The sequence below is a fragment of the Chelonia mydas genome, chromosome 10, assembly GCF_015237465.2.
Source record: "Chelonia mydas isolate rCheMyd1 chromosome 10, rCheMyd1.pri.v2, whole genome shotgun sequence".
NCBI lineage: Eukaryota > Metazoa > Chordata > Testudines > Cheloniidae > Chelonia > Chelonia mydas.
In genome coordinates this window covers 69795546-69816629 of record NC_051250.2, presented here as the reverse complement: position 1 = coordinate 69816629, position 21084 = coordinate 69795546, and the positions used below count along the sequence as shown (strand labels likewise).

The 21084-nt window shown below is 47.8% G+C and overlaps 1 protein-coding gene across 4 annotated transcripts in view; it reads right to left on the bottom strand.

The window, feature by feature from the left end:
• Positions 1-21084, bottom strand: part of NTRK3 (neurotrophic receptor tyrosine kinase 3) — a 325185-nt gene that overhangs the window by 35608 nt on the left and 268493 nt on the right. For 2 of the 4 annotated variants that reach the window (XM_037910851.2, XM_043524702.1), the window contains 3 exons: positions 20089-20261; positions 12766-13009; positions 1122-1196 (listed from right to left, as the gene is read on the bottom strand). In XM_037910851.2, coding sequence (XP_037766779.1) covers positions 1122-1196; positions 12766-13009; positions 20089-20261 — 492 coding nt within the window. The remainder of the gene's footprint in view (positions 1-1121; positions 1197-12765; positions 13010-20088; positions 20262-21084) is intronic. The other 2 variants (XM_007060361.4, XM_043524704.1) reach the window with 1 other exon arrangement.

Here is a 21084-nt window from a genome sequence, read left to right as displayed (position 1 = left end):
CTCTCATTTCTTACAGCATCTTGGCTTAGTCCTTAGCCCCTCCCAGTCACGCTGATAACTCCGGTAAGTGGCTCCACCTGTGCCCGAAATCTCACAGCCCTGTGGAGCCTGTGATGCTCATTCCAGTTGGCTGTAGCTTCTCTGAGCTGTCCCTGTAATCCTGTCCTGGCTGTGGGGGCTGGCAGGCCTCCTTCAAGCTTACTTTTCCCTTTCTGCCTTGGGCTCCCTGCAGCTGCAGGCTTCTGGCTCAGCCCTCCGTCTGGGCCTGATTTAGCTGCGGGAGCTCCTTGTCATGTAGCTGCACTAACTTTCCCCAGCTGGGATGGAGACCTGAGCCAGGCACAGGTGGGGCTGGACCCACAGCCAACTGAAAGGACCTATCAGCTTGGGACATGCTGCCTCTGCCCTTCTCTGTGCTTTGAACCCGTTCCCTGGCAGGAGTAGGCAGGCGGGCAGAGCGGGGCAAGCCCCCATGCCCCGACCCTGCTCCCCAGAAGGAGCACTGGGTGCGTGGAGCAGGTCAGGGTGCGGGGACCCTATTCTTCCAGGGCCCCACAATTGCCCGGTGCCCCTGGGCACAGGCCCCGTTGGCCCAGTGGCTAATCCGCCACTGCCTTCAGGGCAGAGGATACAAATGACATCAGCTGTTACACTAATTCCATCCATGTCCTGCAGTGCCATTCTGGTTACTGCACTGAAATGCAAGAAAGCAGCAAAATCATATTTGGGATGAAGCCCGTTTAACTGCTGCAATGGCCCTCATATCGTCTGTCGACGCTGGATCTAAACTCACGCTATTGTGCGATTCTGGTGACAGACATTAACTGCTCGAGCCCTGCTCCCTGACAGCAATGCCAAGGGCCTTCCAAGAGACAGCCAGACACTTAACGCAGCACATGCCTTATTGTAATCTGTTTCAGCTACACTGAGAGGCTGTTTATCTGTATGAAGTTGTTGTGGGGGCAGGTTGTGTTCTCCTCCCACACAAGGGGTGGGGTCCCCTCCACTGCCACGTGCACTGCGGCAGACCAGTCCCAAAGCCAATCCCGTAAGTCATCACATGCTCGATCCAGACGACTCCCCAGCCTTCAAACTGCCCCCTGGAGTAGAAATCCACTCACTGTTTTAGCTGCTGGTCGTGCTAGTCTCTGCCGCTGCCACGCTGCGCTGCATTGGCCCTTCGGATGCGGCCCTTCCTGACAGTGAATGGGTGAAAACAAGGGAAGGAGAAAAACAAAAGAGAAGGGGAGGGGGAGGGAGTATGTGGGGGGGATGAAGCAGGGGGACAAGAAGGGAGAGGGTATGTCTTTAACTGAACTGTATGTCGATCACTGGCCGCAACATTCTAACAGCTTTACAACACTCATCGTGAGCATGGGGTCAGACAGATCCCCACTATTGTGCTGAGGCGTGGTGCACCCCTGCTCTGCCCCTGGGGTCATCATTTAAACAAGCGCAAAGGACTAAACAAAGGGATGGGCACCTGTGAATTAGACCCCTGACCTACATGGTAAAAGCCACCGAATAACACTGAGACCCTGTACAAAGAGTCTCCTTTCCTTCTTGCAGCACAGGAGGAACTGTAAAAGGCTGGAATTGTCCCCTGTGTCCAACTCCTAGATATCTCCAGTTCCTTTGCTACTAAACATCCTCCTTAGAATGACGTACTTGGATTTATATCACTGCAGGTGGGACAGGGCCCAGACCCAGGCCTTTACTCAGCCAAAACTTCCAGGGAACATTTGGCCTGCATCAAGACTGAGGACCTGATCCTGTAAGGTGCTGAGTGCTTGTTACTTTCACTGAAGCAAACAGGAATTCAAGCTGCTCAGACCCTGACAGGGAGTGTTCAAAGCCTCTCAGAATTAGGTCCTAAAGTTTCACAGGATGAAGCACCCACTGTATAATGGATGGTTATGTGCCAGCACTCCTACTGGAGCGGGTATTCTTGTATCTAATTTTGCAGTGTAATACAGCAGTAACACAGATGCTATGCTATTCTATGCTACACATGCCCCTCAGCATTAGGGACCACTGAGAGCAACAATATAAACGTGGACTCATGAGAGCAACTTGTTCCACTTTTATTTAGTTTACAGGTATCCTAGGCCAGAGGAGCAGCATGTCAGACGGAAAAGTGATTCACAGTGATTCAGTAATCTGCCTTTCTGTGACAACTTCCAACTCTATAGTGCTTTTCACAAACAGCAATTAAACCTCGCAATACCCCCGTGAGGTAGGGAGGAATTATACCATTTCAGACAGGGAAGCTGAGTTACGGGCCTGATTTGCAGTAGTGCAAAGTTATTAAGCAGCTTGTGGTGACACCCTGAGTTTCATTTACAGTACTTCCTCCCCCCAGTCATTTCAGTCACATTTTGGAAATACAGGAACCTATGCTGCAAGATTATGACTGGCCTCGAATTCTACCCACACTGGTGGGAGTGACAGATGCTCCACCTCTCAGAGAACTGGGCCCAAAGAAGGGAAGAAGAAAAAAAATATTATAAAAGAATGGAGGAGAAAACACTGAAAGAAGACTTCGGCTGTATCAAAGCAGAAGGGGAGCCAGGGGAGACTCTCACTGGGCAAATAATGTTGAATGGCCGTGGCAGATACTGTGAAATCAGTGAGTAAGTCCTCTCCAGTGAACTGGACTCCAAAGGCAAAAATTAAAGGGACATCCCTGAGCTGTGCATGTAGTTGGAGGGCACTGCTCCACGCACATGTGACCATTTTCATAGGTGGTGCTTAAGAACACAACATGGACTGCTGCCAAATTAAAGCAAACAAGTAAGGGGGTTTGGGAGGCCTGGCCACCTAGTTACACTCACGTGCACCTTTTCACCATAGTTAGCGGTGCAAATTTCAGCTGCTACCTGTAGCTGCAGGATCATCCCGTTCAGGCAATTGCTGTCTGAATGGCTGAAAAGCCCCTAAATTGCTTTGCTCTATTCCGAACAAAGCAAATGCCTGAGGAATGAGAACTGAGTGGGAAAGAGGTTGAGAAAATGATTTCACTTCTGTTTAAATTTCCTGTTCATTAAAATGTTACAGAGTTAGAAAAGTCCACTGCACAAACTCTCCCAGCCAGCTGTGTCACAGGACGGGCATCAAAAAAGATACAGAGCAAATGAAGTCATCAACAATGGAAAAACACACCAATACAGCACAATGCAAATCCCACCTCAAACATGGGGCTGCAAGAGACATTTTCCCTGTGTCTGATCCCTTACCACGTGCTTATTCAATCACAAATAACTTAGGAAGAGAGAAACCCAAATTCAATTTATATCTCAGTCCAAGCAAATATGAAGAAGCTGTTGAAGCTGACTATAAAAGCCAATGATCTCATAAGCTATCCTCATATGTATTGGAAAAACTAGGAGTGGAGTTACTACCATGCTGCTATGAGATACTGGCAAAGTATTTCAGAACTATAGGTCCTGTATGTTGTCACTCACTAATTACTGCAGAAAAGGAAAGGGGGTTTGGAGTAAGAAAATATAAACATTTCTTCCCTGTGAATTCCTTTGACAATCTCATGATGTGATGCCCACATAAATGATTCTCCCCTCCTCCCCAATTCAGCATGGCATGCACAGAAAGAGAACTATTTTCAGTTGTGCTCAGTATTTGTGCTACCCTCCTAAAAAAGATTTCTATTTCTATATATGTGCCATTTTGTGCATCATTGCCTGATTGTACGTGGAGCATGTTCTCTCTGAATGCCTAGCCCTAAATGGTCCATTTCTTAAGCACAGCTGTTTGCAAATACCATCTTTCTCCCTCTTTCATCTCCAGCTGGTTTGGAGTAGGAGTTCGCAGAGGGTGGCTGGGAGAGGAGGAGGATTATGAAATGGAGGGGAAGAGAGAGAGAATTCAGGCCACGCAGGAGTCAGGAGAAACATGTTCTCTTCCCATGCAAATATCTTAATTACAGAGGATGAGGAAGATATTTATATGTTAATTTTCATAGCGAGGTTTTCAATTTGCCTTTTGCACCAGGGGAAACCTTCACGTCTATCCACTGAAAAAGCCACTGCCGTAAGCAACGCATTAAAAAGAAAAACAAGCCAAGCCATAATTTACCAAGCTCCCATTAAACTCTCATAAGTTCTCCACCTCCCCTTCCCTTGCTGATCACCAAGGTGTTTGTGGCTAAGAGACAGCTTGCCACCCTTCTCCTCTGCTGCCCCTTCCTGCTTGTGACCTCACAGGTGCTGCGATGGAGATGAATGGTGAGGTCACAACACTGCGGGTAGGGAGCAAGCAGGAGGAGTCAGCTGATCAGCTGGGGAGCTGTGAAGAGTATAGGCCCAGCACTGGTAGAGAGGAGGGACTTGCTGCATCTAATTCTTAACTCATCTCCCTGAATGTGGCAAAGGCTTTTCTAAAATATCACGTGAATTATTTTTCATTTTCTCTGTAGTTTCTGGTGCCACCTGGGACAATAAGTGGAAGTGTCCAAAAAAAATCGGGAAACACATTTCTCAACCTTCTCGTCTGTCTGGCTTCATCTGTAATATCCTAGGGTCAGCTTTGTACCCTTCCCTTTACATGGCTCTGGTGGCACTAAAGGACCAGACACCGGTGAGAACTCCCTGTCTGCCACATCTGGCTCCTGAAGTATTCTCTGTGCAGCCCTTGGCATATGGGAGGTGGGGAATGGTGTGGCTAGAGCACACTGCTCTGGCAATCTTCATCTGAAGGATATCCACTGGGAGCCACAGCTGGCCAGCATAGATTAGAGCAGGTTCTCGGCTTCTTTAATCTATGGTGGGGCTGGAGAAGAACTGACTCTACAAGCAGGGAGCCATCAACAGCTTCCTTTGCCCCTGCATCTGTTTGCTTCACCCAGCAGAAATTGGTTACAGCAGAGAATCCAGCCCTTAGGGTCTAGGCATAACTGGAATTTAAGTAGAGGGAAGCAGAAGAACCCTGAAATCTCGCCAGAAAGTCTGCTGCCTCATGATTTGCAATGCAGTTGTGCAGGTTCAAGAAGCACGGACTATTTGGATAATCACCTGGATTTCTTTGTGTTGAATAAAATGGAACCTCTACCTTACTGGTTTTGGTTTGCCCCTCACTCATATGGGTTCAGCATTTGATTGATTACCCACAGCTTATTGGAATTTCTCCAGACCATACTGGTGTAGAGATGAGGCTGGAAATCTCATGAGAACAGGGTCTCTTGGGAGACTTTCTGTATTTGCTGGTGAGCGAATTGGCTTTTACACAATGGCCTGATGCTTTCATGTATTTTGCAAACAGGAGATGCAAACAGAGTAAGGTACAAGTTAAAGGAAGAGCTAACCGAACTGCTTCTGACTTCACCAAACTTCTGAAGTTGAGCTCCACCGCTGGAAGAAGGCTCAAGGCCTCAGTTCAAGCTCTTGATGAAGATTTGGGGGAGCTGTATTGAGCTCTGGTTGAAAGCTCATGTGCTGGTTATCAATGAGTGAAACTGGTGGGGTTTAGCTAGCTCTGGGAGTCCACTTAGCTCTGGGCAAGATGCAGGGATGTGGTGACATCAGGCACTAGGTCCTGAATTTAGTTTGAGCTCTGGATAAAGTTTTGGGGTTCCGTTTAAGCCGTGGGTAAAGGTTCAGGTTGGTTCTCATTTTACCTGAACGTGCTTACGAGCATCATCCCCTAGTGACGATGCTACGACTCAGAGTCTGGTGGCACAAATCCTGAGCTGGTGGTGATACTAGGGCAGAGGTCAAACCTCCTAACACGGCTGGCAGGCTGGCGTTTTCACTTGTTGATCACAGACTATTCTTCATAGTCCCCTTTTGTGTTTGTGCTTCAAAGAAGACGTCACTAGACTGGTGAGAGGTCTTAGCCGGCCACATCCCTCTCATTACAGAAATTAAATGAACAGTATATACATCAAAACAGCAACGCAGCCATGAGATGGGCATGTGGGGGGGGGGGGGGAAGAGAAGGGAGGGCTGAGGGCGGGGAATTAGGGTAATTACCATTCCTGAGAAAATGCCATGAATTACAACACAACCTAATTACCCCAATTAATTCTTCTGCACTCACACTACTTTGTGAAGGGCTCTTAACTGTCAAAGAGAGAGAGAGAGAGAGGAAAAAAAGAACCTTTACAATTTGTTGTTTTTTTCCCATCGGTGTAAAAGCGAGGGGCGGAGGGTGGGGAAAAGAGCCCGGATGAAACACAAGATGCTGCTCTTACATCTTCCTTTCAGGAGATATTAAACTGTACTGTGAATTCAATTTGCAGAGGTTTTACAGGAGCCGGAGTGATATCAAAGACCAACACATTTAATATTGTGCAGTCTCTTCCTACACACGCGGAACACCCAGTGTGCCTGGCCCAGGGATACTTTTCCTGCACTGCCACACTGAAGTCTCCCCTTCCAAACCTGGGTGACTCCCAGTCCTGCTCTCTCACTTCTGGCTGCCAGTAGGGACTGGCACACTGAGTAGGGAGCATGCTGAGCCCTGAATACTGAGCACCAGCTGAGTAAGCAGCAGCATGGCTGTATTCTGATGGGAGTCCCATCCAGTCCTCGTCTGGGAAGTTGGTGACTGACGCTGGCACTGGAATAGAGAGATATTAAAGTGGGGAGAATGCAGTCGCATAGTGCTCCCTAAAAGGATACAAAGTTACACTGAGAAAAACAGTCCCACCAGTAATGGAGATCTCAATTATCTGGCCAAGTTCATTGCAAGTCTCCGGCCACCAGTTTGCAGGCACATCTGCATCCATTCTGAAGGTCTCCAGGTGCGTGTATATAAATCTCCTCACTGTATTTTCCACTGAATGCATCCGATGAAGTGAGCTGTAGCTCACAAAAGCTTATGCTCAAATAAATTGGTTAGTCTCTAAGGTGCCACTAGTACTCCTTTTCTTTTTGGTTCCCTTTCTGTCACCCTGAGGCACCTTCTATAACTCTTACAGTCCCCTAATAGCACCCATGGCTATCTCTGTATGTGAATCTAGCACATACTCTGCCGCGGTGTCTCCTATATTATGGGGAGCCCTTAATTAATCGGAATACTCTGTCCAGCTCCAAGTTCCTTTCATCTGCGGATCTCAAAGCATTTTTACAGACATAAAAATTTCCAGCATTGCCAGGCTGTAAATCGTATTATCACTTCCATTTTACAGAAGGGGAAGCTGAGGTACAGAAAGGTGAGGTGACTTGGATTCATTAGCCAGCGTTAGCACTGCACTGTGAAGCTGCAAAGTCCTACATGTGTTATATGGGCTGCCCAAGAGCTTATAGCGAAGTCAGTAAGACTAGACGGGGATGGCCATTTGGAAAGTGGTGTGTTTCAAAGTCCCAGACGGGGATACGGAGGGGAGAGCCCCCAGTGCTCCTATGCACATTCCGCATAGTGCGCAGGCTTCTGGTGCTTCAGACATGCCTCCTGGAAAAATTGCAAGAGGGATGAGAGTGGAGAGCTCTTCAGCAATTCCTAGTGAGAAGTGGCTGGTATTTCACAGACCATTATTTCTTCAGTATTAATTAAGGGGAAAGGGTTAGCGCTCTGCTAATTAGCATTAGTCAAATGGGAATGAAGTACAGTAATGCCAGCAGGGCGGGTGCCAAATCAATTTCCCCCACTTTTGCCCAGTAAACTTCAGCCAGATTTCTAAGACGGGAAGGCTGATGGATTAGCTCTAAATACTAATACATTTTAAAACCACTTTTACATAGTGATACAGCAAAACCTGTTCTAACTCTACTGGGGATTGGATGAGATGTGACATTGCATCCAAACTTGGGGCAGGGAGTCCGGTACTATGCTTGCTGGCACTGCTATGCTGTAGCTGGGCATTTTTCTTGGTGCTAAGAGCGTCACAGTGAATGCCACACTGCCCTCATGCGACATGGAGATAGACAATAAAGCAAAGTCCCAGAGCAGCAGGAGAAGAGATAACAGGGACATTATATTCATGAAGGATTCTATAGTACTAAAATACCATGGCAATGGATGTGTGAGAAATGCCAATGGCTAGATTAGAGCTGAAACTCTTAAATGAATTGAAAAATGACGGGGACTAAGCACTATCCAATGTTTTTATACCAGGAATAATGTCGTAACGAGGTTTCACTGCTTTTGATGCTACCAAACTCCCCTATTCTGCTCCCATTCCTGCTGTCATATCCATGTTAGGACATTAACTGGGCATCATTAGATGTTGGCTACAGAGAAGCTAGGATCAGGGTTCTCTTCCGACGACTTAGAAATGTCACCCTTCCATCCCCTGGTCTCCTACCATTACAAGAAATCATCTACAATAGTGTCATGTGGAAAGTATTTAATTTAAATTGGGGAGTGGATTAAAAAGGAGAAAAGACCTGAACTTGCACTCAGAGCTCATATTAATCCTGAGCCACATAGGGTTCTGGAAAGAATTCTGTTAACTTTCCGTTTCCATGCCTCTCCATGCTTCTGGCCACGACCCACCAGGCCAATGACAAAACATCACCAGAAAATATCTTCTTCCAACATTTCCAACCAGATTTTACAGATTTGAGGGGCTTGCACACCACCAGTGAAGCACCCAATTCAAGCTGAACTGTTAGGAACGCAATTCACCACTCATTAAAACACCAGGGACCCTTCAGTTGCCAGGTGTATTCCTGACACGGTGATCGCTTCTCTCTCGTTTTGGTGAAGGGGAACCCAATGACCTCACTGGGGAGATTCAACACTCCACCAAGACTAGCAAGGGCATGTGCCAGGGCTGGTTGGGATCTTTCCCTGAGCTAGTGCCTAAGAGTGGAGTGTGTGAGTGAGGAAGTCACCTACTTCTTAGGATCCAAGCACAGCCCACACCTGCAGCACCCTCTGCTGTTCCATTCCTGTCCGTCCCCAGCTGTCAGAGAATCTCAGTCCTGACCTGCTGCATCATCTGGTGTTCCAACCTTTGCCTCCTGTACATAACTCTGCTGATACATCTCAGTTTTAACTTACAAATCCCGGCTACTCCAGTCCAGGGCTCTCCACACAAATCTGCTGCACCTAAATCCTGACCTGCAAGTCCCCCTTCCCCTCATTGCAGTCCTGGGTCTTTTTTTCTGAAAAAGATTCCAGTCATGAAATTAAAAAAAAAGTATTTTCTCACCAATACACAGCTATTCAATCCTTTATTCCCACAGGGATCAAAACCAAAAACGAAATGGAACATTAAACAACGCTTTACATCAATGTTCCTTCAATGCTGCGGAATGCACACAGGTTTGAGGATTCTGCTCGTCCCCGTCCCACCCCTCCACCCTCCCTCCCTTTCTAATCAAAGATTTTATCTCAGATCTTTTCATACTTGCCAAAAAACACTTCCTCCCCAGCCCCATAAGAAACCCTGTCTTGTCAAAGCAGGTTTAAAAGCAAGAGCTGATGGGATTCCTAAGTGATCCGCGTGGGAAAGAACACATCTGTCTTCAGACTGAACATGGAGAGAGGGAGAACAAATCACTCTTTTGCTTTTGTTACATCAATGTTTGTTTTCTGTATCCAAACGTGTAACAGGAAATTAAGCAGTTCACCTTTGTAAAGCATTTTGCATCCTACTTACGCATGAGCCAGATGGTGCTTTCTCTTTGTTTTAAAAGATTAAAAATGGAAAAGAAAAGAAATGGCTAGTAGTTAATCCCGAACCTGGAATGCACTCCCGCATCCCATCCTCAGCCGTGCTGGGCGAGGGCAAACACACAGACCCAACAGATTTAAGTAAGCTGCAGCCTTCAGAGTGCTGCAGACCTGTCAGATCTTGTCAGTTTTCAGATGGAATCCTTCACAGCCTTCTCAGAAAATGATAAATTACTGTATTCTTCTGGGGCCTCAACCTGGATACACAACACAATGTGTTACAAGAAATCACCCGAAACAGAACTTTGCTCCAGGATCCTATGAACGGGAAATATCCCCAGCAGAAAGGTGTTCTGCATGGACACTGAGAAGTTAGCTCAGGGAACTTACTATGGGGGTTATGCCCACTGCTTGGTACCATACCCAAAGGGACAACCTTAAAGGTTGAACTCATCAGCCACATCCTAATGGCTGCATATGGGAGTCCAAGTCCTATTATGATTCTCAGACTTGGGATCTTGCTCTCTGTCTGTTAGTCTCTAAGGTGCCACAAGTACTCCTTTTCTCTCTGTCTGTGTTACTTCAACAGCAACCATTTGTGGTGTCTGGAACAGAGGTCAAATAGCCTTTCATGCTGGGCATAAGCAACAGGGACAGGTGAGCTCTGAAGCCCAAAAGATCCAGTTTTAATGCAAAAGACGTTAGGAGTAAAAATCCTAAGATGCATTCAGGGCCAAGAATAACAGTTGTTGCTAAACAGAATTGCTTGCCTTGCCCAGGTTTGCAAGAGAAGTCAATTGCACTTTACACCAGGGTTACAGCCAAATGGTCCCTGACACCACAGCTACAGAGTCACATCCAATACCACTGGTGTCACCACCAGCTTTTTTCCCAGAAAGGTGGCAACGGCTGCTAGCAGGGAGCTCAGCAATGCCGACTGCCATTTACACACCTTACTCCTCCACACAATTCAAACCTAGCAAAGCAAGTCTCATGCTATCAAAGAATGTTGTTTGCTAAGTGAGAGCAGAAGGGAAGAGGAGGACAGTTTGGGGGGAATGTTGGAGCAGAGGACAGAGCAGTTAGGACTCCTGGGTTTTGCTCCCAGATATAAGAGGGACATGGCCTACTGGCTAAGGGAGGGGACAAGGGAATCAAGAGACCTGGGTGCAATTCTGTCCTCTGCCACTGATTCACTGTGTGACCTTAGACAAATCACTTAACCTCTCTGCTTCATTTTCCCCATGTGTAAAGAGGAGTAATAATAGTGACCCCTACTTCTCCGGGGTGATTGTGGGGGCCCCTTCAAATGGACAGTGCTAGAGAGGGACTAAGTAGTAGTAGTATGGGTTAAATGATCAAGATTTGTTTTTAATCCTAAAACTAATAAAAAATTGGACTCTGAAGAAAAAAACTCTTCCCCTGAGACTCTCTGCTTGTATAGAGCACAGTGCCAGGGGCTGCTCTGGCCACACAAGGCAGCTGGTGTGATACAAAGAAAAGCCCACTAGAAACAGATGACTTCTAAAGACGTTGCAGTGACTGGCTAAAAAGGGAGTGTTTTAACTTCAACCTCCTCATTCAATAAAGACATAAAAAATCCTTCTGAGAGAAGATGGGAGGGGCCCCAGGACATCTCCATTACAGAGAGTGAAAAGGGCCCAACACAGTCCCTTCATCCATGAAGCTCTTTGCAGTGCTCACTCCCTTTCCACGGGACTAGTGGGAAGGCAGCGATCCTGCTACATCGATGACTTACAGAAACCCTACTGGGGTTTTCAATAATGTAGTTAGACGGAGCATATCTTTTCTACAGCCATAGAGAGAAGAGTCAGATAATACCAGCTTGACAGCTCATCTTACTCCAAATCCTGCAAGACTCCTTCAGACATCACGCCCACTAACTTCTTATCTAGCCTGGTTCTTGAAATCTCTGCATTGACGGTGTCTTAACCATCTCCACCTTGGACACTGCTCAATCGCTCTGTTGAGAGCTTTCCCCTGTCCATCTCCACCCTCCATCCCCCCAAAAGGTAGCTCCCGCCTCATGTTGTTTTAAAACAATGTGGCCATGGGTCACTCTGTCCCAAGGTGACAGAAATCAGGTGGAGCTCCAGCAGCCAGCTATACAGAACCAGACCCCTATGTTACAATCTGAAAGGAACCAAACCCAGAACGTTCCCGACAGGAACAGCTTCCACTTCTTATCCTGAAAGACTCTTTTTTTGTGGAGGACAGGGTGCTGAATCCTCTATAGTATTCCCCCAAAGGAAAACCAATTTTCCACAGCTGAGGAGTACTGGGGAGAGCTTCCTTCAGAGACCATCAGTAAAGCTCCTGCATTAGCCAGATGGGGCACTGCAGAGCAACACAGGGTTGTGTGTAAGGACACAGGAATGTGGAAGTATAAATCCCAGAAGATAAGGCTAGAAAGGAGCATCTGGGTCATTGAGTCGAGCGCCAGCATCTCGTGCACAATTATTCTCTGCACTAAACCCAGGTATTTATTTTCTAGTCTCCTATTGAACTCCTCTAATGACGGGGCTTGAGCAACCTACATTGGCAAATTATTCCACTGTCTAAATAATGTCCCTGTTGAAAGACAGTCCTGAGGTCAAACCTAAATTGCCTATTATTTCCTCTCCCATATTTTATGCAGTTATCAGTCATTATTTCAGTTGCCTTTTCTCTATATTAAATTTCTTTAACCACACTCTGCAGATCACGGCCTCCAATCCTTTAATCAGCTTTGTCACCCTCCTTGGGATTCTCTTTAATGCATCAGTGTCTTTTTTTTTTAAATAAAGAGAGGAATCCAAAACTGTACATTGTGTGTGTGTGTGTGTGTGTGCATCAGAGAGAGAAAGAGCTGAATATGTAAAAGACTAAGTGAATGTGTATAAGTGCATGAGTGTGCATTTGTGTCTGAGTTATAAATGTGTAGGGGGGTGTAGGTGAGAAGGACAGAGGGTACTGATGTGTGGGTGTGTGCATGCGTGGGTGTGCACACCAGTATGTGCAAGGATGTGAGTCATGGGCAGCTGCATGAGTATGTGTTTCAGGGTTCATGAGAGCACAGGGGAAGGAATGAACAAGTGTGTGAGTTTAGTTTTGGTAGCTGACTGACTGCAACATTTCCTAGCCTCCCTCTGCTCTGCCCTTCAGACTCTGTTGCCGGAGCTGCCTTACCCTGTAGTAATCAGTGCTGTAGACATCTCTTGACATCCCAAAGTCTCCAATCTTCACGAGCAGGTTGGCTCCGACCAAGCAGTTCCTGGTTGCCAGGTCTCTGTGGACGAAGTGCTGGGAAGCAAGGTACACCATTCCAGAGGCAATCTGGCTAGCGATGTGCAGCATCTGGGACAGCCCCAGCTCCCCCTTGGCCTGTCGAGGCTGCCCATCCACCAGGATCATAGCATCTGGGCCATGCGCCCTGCAGGGGAAAGAGCAAAGAGCACAGAAGTGGGTATCTAAACAACCAGGTGGCAGGGATCTCAAACCATCTCCATTCATCCTGGAGTCAGGGCATTGGGCCCCAACTCTGAGACCTTCCCAGTGCACTGGGATGATTGGCCTCTATGCACAGATATATTGGAAAGACAGAGCCAAAACAAACATGAACACCCTCAAGATCCGGAAGTTCAGTTCAGCTAACTTCGCCCCCCATAAAACCTCCAAATATTTAGAGATCTCCCTTTCTTCCAATCCCATCATTCCTTGGCTCCCCAGCAGCCTCCCTCTCCCCAAACAGGTTGCCCTTTTCCCACCAAACTCCATTCCACCAGCCCCCACTATGTCCTCTGCTCCTGGTGACGTTCCACTGAGCGAGAGGGGTCTCTGCTGGGCTTCAGATGTCACATGCTCCTGGGCTTCCCTGGGTCAGAACCCCAACTCTAACCCTGAGGCAGCCCTGGAATCTGTAAACGTGGACAGGAGCTGAAGGTGGCAGGCAGAGGCAATGCATGGGAGTATGTGTGTGAATTGCAGGGTCACATGCCCTCCCAGAGTTGCTAGCAGGGATTAGACCCTGAAAAGTCAGGGGAAATCCTGGGCAGCACAAGGTGTACGTATAAGAAACTAGTGCATTCTAGGTTTGGACTCAAGGTCAGTCTCCTTGCTGCCCTGCCCACCCAGTTCCCCTCACATACTAAGCCTGTCTTTGTCACACTATCTCCACCGTGATGTCTCTCCCCTGCTGGAGTTCACCCTCTGGTTGCCTGTGTGGAGGTGGAATAGGAAAAACATTTATATTTAGGGAAAAAGCAAGAGATTTTTCTGTGATCTTCCTCCTCCTGACTAGATACAGAACAACGTTTCCTCTGGGGCTTTCCTACCACTCTCTTCAAAATGATTCTTGGCATTTCATCAAGCAAATTGAAACTGCATATACAGAGCTGTACCTCCTTCCCTGCATGGGGCTAAACATCCCCACAAGAGCAGAACTGTTTATCTCCTTTTCTTAAATGCTTGGCTGGGCTCTAGGATGAGCACTGGGATTAGAGTCCAGATATTTCGGGTTCAGCTGATTCCGTTTTTCAGATGCCACTTCTTCAAATGTCTATTGCCTTCCTGCCACCACAAATACAACCCTAAAGCTCCCCTACAAGACAGCAGGAGGAGCTCTGAAAGGGAAGGTGAACTCTACATGTGGCACTAGGGAGCAAGGAGTGCTGCAGACAGAGGTGGAGATGTTGCAGAGAGCTGGAGGTAGAAATGCTGCGGACGGCACAGGGCTAGGGTTGGAGGAGCTGGGCTGTAGAAATGTCACAGAGATTACGGAGCTAGTTGCAAAGAGCAGGTGGGTTGATGAGACAAGCTGTGCGCTGAGAGAACTTGTTAGGGAATGCTGCAGAGTGCAAGAGGGGATTACTGAAGACAGTATATAAGATGAATGATTGATGTGTTATTTAAACATCCTAAAGCCTGTTTTATACCAGGAAAATTAACTGTTGTTGACAACAGATGTCAGCAGTCGGTGGAGCTGAGCTGGTGCTGAGTACGGCTGAGCGACAAACATACACCAGAACAAACCACAGTGTCTGAAACAGTGAAGAACACAGCTGGCCATGGTCTGCACTTGCAGTTGGACCCTGCTCGTCAAGGTTCGACTGTGGCTGACACCTGTTGTCAACAACGAGTAATATTTCTGGTGTAGAACAGGTCTGGAAGCAAGCAACGTGTTGTTGATAGATTGCTGGAGATTGTTGTTTGATCTGCAGCTCATTCCAACTCCAAACAGACCAAGAGGCACCAAGGAAATCTCTCTTTCTGCCCCGTCTAGGTAAGGAACACAGGACAAGTTCAAAACATATTAGCTGCTCAAGGTCAACCTCAGAGGGGTGCACAGTTGCCCTCAACCAGCTAACACTTTTGTAAAAGTGGGACACCCTGTTTACACTAGTGTCTAAATTAGTTAAAAATTTTTAAAATGCAACCTAGTCTAGACAGGCCCTTCCTTACTCCCTGGAGCTGGGATGGTCCCAGAGGGGGTAGCGTCAACAGGCTAATGCCATTAGTGTAAGTGACGAGTGTGCATCGTTCTGTGGAGAAGGCTGCAGAGAGCATGAGAAGACAGGTTGGTCTGTCACTTTCTCAGAAAGTAGGGCTAATGCAGTTTACTAAGGATTGTAAAACTCGGCAGATTCTCAGTCCATCAGAGGGGTTTGTTCTTTGGGGATAAAACGCTGCAGTTCGTACGATGGACATTTGTGTCAGCATGGGGCAGAAATCCCGTCTTCAATGAGCACTGTCTCTTTTTGCCCCTAGCTGTTTGGACACTAGAGATGTTAAAATTATACTACTACGACTTGTTTTTTGGTAATGGATAGCGTGTATGTTTGTTCCTTCTTTCTTCATAATCAAAAGGCTACACAAACTTCCAAGAAATAATTTGTCTGTGAGCAGGGAGCAAGTCTGGAATATTTAATAAAAGAGGAAAATTAAAGATGACTGCAAATAGGGGTTTACTATGGAATTGTTTAAATAACCTTAACTCTAGCTGTTGCTACCACTGATGCTCTGATTTTACAAACATACATAATCAAACGTCGAAGAAACAATTGCCTCTGAGCAGGGAGCAAGTCTGGAGACTTTAATAAAAGGGGGAAATTAAAGGCGACTGCAAATAGGGGTTTACAATGGAATTGTTTAAGTAACCTTAACTCTAGCTGTTGCTGCCACCCAGGCTCTGAGTTTAACACACACGCTCGCTCACTCTGTCCTTCTCCATGGCTAGATAGAGAGGGAGACACATGTGCAGTAAACATCAAGAGAAAGAGCATATTTGAACACCACAGAAATGCAGAGGAGCCACCAGTGGTATGAGCACAGCAGGGGCTCTGCAACCTTGCCTTGCATAGCAGCTCTAGTGAACTCCCAGGCTCCCTAGTAAGTCAGCCCTGGAGACCCCCTGCTCCCTGGAGAGGGATGTTTACACTTCTCCCTGACAGGCTCTTTCGGAGGGAGCTGCCATTTCAATGCTGGCCTTTTATCAGCCAGGACACTGCAATTTGCAGCAGGCCTTTTTGTATTTCCTGATGGGCCTGACACGTCTGATCTGCCGCCACCAGTGACGAGAGGAGCAGCCAGGCTGCGTGAGGGCTGGGAATGAAGTATGAAGAGAGACCACCCTGTGGCACTCAATCCCCAGTCCAGCTGGCAGGTGTAAATTGAAATGACTCCCCTTGCCACACAGGTCACCTTTATTGTTCAGTGTTTTCTCTGAGAGGCCCTGTGCGGCATAATAAAAACTGGGGGACTTTTATTTATGATGCTTATCTGTGGGAAGCCCAGGCTAAAGTGAGCCCTCTCCCCTTTTACTGCTTTTTCAATGTCTATTGAAATGTGTAGTTAAACTTGAACAAGTTCATTTGATTATCTCCTGAAAGCAGCCCCCGCCCCGCTGGCTCTGGGAGCAGTGCTGGGTGAAGTATGCCAAAGAAAACTTCTGCATGCCTCCTGCAGGGTGAATGCCCAAAGCAAGGAATGCACCAGAGTGGACAGTGCTATGTCTGCATGGGTTATGTCGCTCAGGAGTGTGGCTAATTCACATCCTTGAGCAACATAACGTAAGCTGCAGTGTAGCCATGGCCTAATACCTGGGACCAGCACAGCTCCAACGGTACTCCCAAGGGCTTCAGAGACTGGTCCACATTCAGCCCCAGGCTAACCTGGGGTAATATCTGCTGAAGTCACTGGTAGTTAGGCCCTCTGATGCCAGGGCTAATTCCTAACCAGCACTGATGTGTGGCCACCACTGGTGTGGCATGTAGCAGCTGCTTCACAGCACCCAAAAACACTGCACAAGAAGTTAAGGAAGGCAGCGAAGAAGCACCTTGAAGCTGATGGGTGAAATTAAAGAAGAATGTTATTATCCTTGCTGAGCTTTTGACGGTGTCTGGGAGTGAACTCCCCTTTTTGAGGGAATGCACTGGGGATTTTAAGTGACACAAGTGTCCAGGGCCTGGGCTTTGTGTCCTGCCTGAAAGATGGCACCTCCCACAGCATCGTTTCAGCAAAGGGAGGCATGGCGGGTCCCTGTTCCAATCCCGTCAGAGGCTCCTCTGCAGCAAGCAAAAGAGAGGCCCTATTTATCTGATGTAAAGACCTTCATGCCTAAGGAGACCTGACTCCAGCTCCCCGCCCAGCACCTCTGGGCTGGCTACACAAAGGACCCAGTGTACGCACACCAACAACAGCACAGGGCTCAATTCATGGCTCTGCCTGAACTCACTGCCCAAGGGAGAGAGGTTCGGTCTGGCAGCCTCCCTTTCCCGGGGCTGCCCTCTCTCTACCTCTGCCCTCTCTCTACCTCGTCCCCTTTGTGAGGATGGCAGCAGTGCTGCATTAGTGAATCAGGCTCAGGGGGTTCATGCGCTCTCTGAACACCCTGAGCTTTGTGGGGTGTTCCCTTGGCCCAGGTGTCTCTTGGAGCCCTCCTGTCCCAATAACTAGGCTGGTGTCTCCTCCCATCACTAGTAAAAAAGGGTCTGGGGTGTATCAGGGATGTGAGGGCAGCTACTGGTTTTCCAGAGTGTCCACTCTGCCCACCACATAACTCCCCAGAGTAGGGGGCCGGGGATGACCACAGCATGAGGGGGAAAAGTATCCAAAAGGTGTACGGCTGTAATGCCTGGGACTACTGGGTAATCCAGAGATTGGACTCCACCACATTGAGCCAGGGCAGTGGGGCATAATACGGTACTGAGACAAAGACCCTCCCTAATAGGTTACTCTAGAGAGTCTATGGCTCACTGGGTACCCAGGCACTCCTCAACCATGGGTTATCTCACTTAAGGAGGCAAATTGTGGCTTGACTCCAATACAACCCTGGAAGTGTGGGGGTGGACTAGCTCTAAGGCCTTCGTCTGGAGTATGAATGTCTGTGTAAAGCCAGGCCCCAGAGCTCTGGCAGCGGAAAGGCTTAACAAGGAATGGCTTTGTCACACTGCAGTGTCCAGCTGGCCTGTTCTGGAGCGTTCTGTTTGGTGAGGTCAATTAAAGGAGATGCCAAAATGGTACAACAGGGTATGACTCACCTGCAATATGTGCCTAGTCCTAAGGAGGACAAGGCTTACAACCTTTTTTTTTTTTTTTTTTTTTGGCCAGGGAATGGTGTCTCCATTTCATCTAAGAGCCTATGAATTTTCTCCTTTTCTATTAAGTACCTCAAGTACTTGGTCTCTCATGCTTTTCTCTGGGCTGGCTTCCTTCAGCAACACACTGTCCTACAGGTTGTATCTGCACTCCGAACTAAAAGAAGGACCACCTCACCCAAATAGGCAGCTACATGCTCACAGTGATGGCAGGAAGAGGTGGTCTAATAACTGCTGGAAGGTGGTGGGGTGCCACACAAGGCATGGTAGTGAAATGGGAGAGCCCCGGGGTGGGGAAGGCTGGCTTCTCTTTGGATTTGGCTGTGAAGGGGACCTGCCAATGCCTCTTTGGTATGTCTAATAAATTGATGTATTGTGTTGTTCCTAACTTGTCAACCAGCTCATCCCACTAGGGAATGGGATAGGGATTGACCTGGGAAATCACATGCAGTTTCCTGAAGTCTGCACACAACTGCCCAGACACCTCTGGCTTGGGGACCAAAATGCTGGGGCTGCCCCCCAAGGACTGTGAAACTCCTACATCAGGGCGAGAGCCCCCTTGCAGAGCTCTGGGGAGAGGTGAACCTTTCAAGAGCCATTCCCAGAGCCTCATGCATGCAGGACACTTGTTTAATAACCCAAACCTTTAGGGAAGGATTTGTTTTTCCTGGTCAGAAATCGATTGCACCAGTGGAACAATAATCTCCGTGAACAGGAGAGCCCCAGCTCTAGCACTGACACCACGTTCAGCTCCTCACTCCTAATGCAATTATGCTCGTGTTTAGCAGTCAAAACACAAAAATATCAAGGGTCCAATTTTCTAAATACTTGGAAATAAAGCTAGTAATTATTTCAAGAGGTAAGCGCCACTCCACTCACAGTACAAGTTTTAGAGCATGATTTCTGCATCACAGGAGACTAGCATCAGACACATTTGCTGTATGTTCCACACCACTCAGAGATTTGAAACAGGGCTACGTTAACGCAAACTGAAACCTTTTTGTTCACACCAGGAGGGTCTACACAGGGCAGGCAGAGCACCCCTCAAATCACACCCCTCTAATACACTTTACCATACTGCATATAGACAAGCCCTGAGGGACAGTGTATATGAAAGAGCTACATTCTGGCAATGAAATGCTTACAAGATGATGGGCTGGTGTTTTAATCTCTACCACTCTAGAGGCAGGTGAGACAATTACTGTAATGGGCCCAGCCTACAATAGCACCTAATTCCCCTAGGATTAGGGACCTCTGACCAGAATTAGTGAGCAAAGCCCCAGTGTTTGGGTCCAGTGGGCACCCCAAAAATCAGATCTCTGGATCTAGAAAGGGGAGCTGGAAATCTCAGAGGATCTCTAATCACTGGCGCCAGCCAGGTCAGACATCCTGAAAGTACAGCTTCTCTAGGGTAGTGTTGTTGTATTTTTACTCCTGGCCCCATCAGGATTCTGAGGTGGGTGATGTGCAAAACGAAATGCATGGCAGCAGAACAATAACCTCGTTTTTACAAACCAGAGGAAGTGTTCAGGGGGGTCGGTTCAGTCTTTGGCTTTGTTTGGCATGGGAATTTCACAGCTGCTGAAAGGTGTTGGTTTGCTAGCCCTGCAGACTGCAGCCCTCTATCCATAGCATTCCCAGGCTGCCTCCTGTCTCAAACCTGCTTTGACCAGATGGAAGCCCTTTAGGGATAAGGAAGAAGTCCAGTCTGCATGGCTCTCTGTGGAGAGTGCTGACCCCCTGTCTGCTGGAAGCTGGACTGAGAATGACTGACTCATGTTATCCAGGCAGTCAAGTAGTCACTGAACAGTAACGACTTTTGGTCCCTACTGGCTTGGTCTGGATTCAGAGCAGTGACCCAGAGGAGGAAGGTTCTGTGGCCCCTGCCCTGCCGTCTCAGCAGTCAGCTCATGCTTACCTCAGGAACTTATTCAGGTCCCCATGCTTCATGTATTCAAAGACCATGATGAGAGGGTCCCCGTCACCACAGACCCCATAGAACTTGACAATGTGCTCATGCTGCAGGTTGGTGAGCAGCTCTGCCTCCCTCTGGAAATCCTTGCGGGCTGCCAAAGTGGGGTCTTTCAGAGCCTGGAAGAGGGGAGCATACAAACAGAATTGGGAGGGTGTGAGTCAGAAGGACCAGGCCTGGTCTTTCCGCGCTGGACTCTTGGGGGTAGAGGATTCTGCAGAGTGATATTGCCTGTTACACGAGGATCTCAAAGCACTTTACAAATAGGAATGAATTAAGCCTCATAGCCCCACTGTGAGACAAACCAGGTTCATTATCCCCATTTTATTGATGGAGAAACAGTGAGTTGTCCAAGGCCACAAAGTGAGTCAGTGGCAGAGCTGGGAACAGAATCCTGTAGTGCCAGCTCCAGTTTTATGCTCTAACTGCTGCACTGAGCTACCCTCCTCCTGAAACCCAACCTGGGATGACACTGAGGGGGGCACCCAAGACTGGCTGGGGGGAAGAGACTGGATAGCGCTGCCTGAATCTGCTGAGTAAATCTGGAGAGAGAACAGATGGGAAGAGAAGGAAGCTAGAGGAACTTACATGTGGGCTGGAGATCTTTTGGGATAGTTTATAGGAGCTGCCCTCTTGCATTAAGTGTACTGTTCCTAACCCTTCAACATGGTTTGGGTTTGGTTTGAACATGGGACAAGGCCGAAGACTGTTTGGATTTTAGGAGGAGTAGCTTGCCTTCCCTACCATTAAACTACAGTGTCTTACCAGCAGGTGCTAGAAATGTCACAGATCTCTTCACTTTCCTGCGACAAGGAGAGACAACCCACTCCTTTCCCACTAAACACCTAATAGTTTGGGGGCTTTGTTGTGGGACCCATCACGGAGTTCCCGGTCTTCTCACAGTGCTGTCCAAGGGGCCTTTACTCCCTACCTATGTGCCTC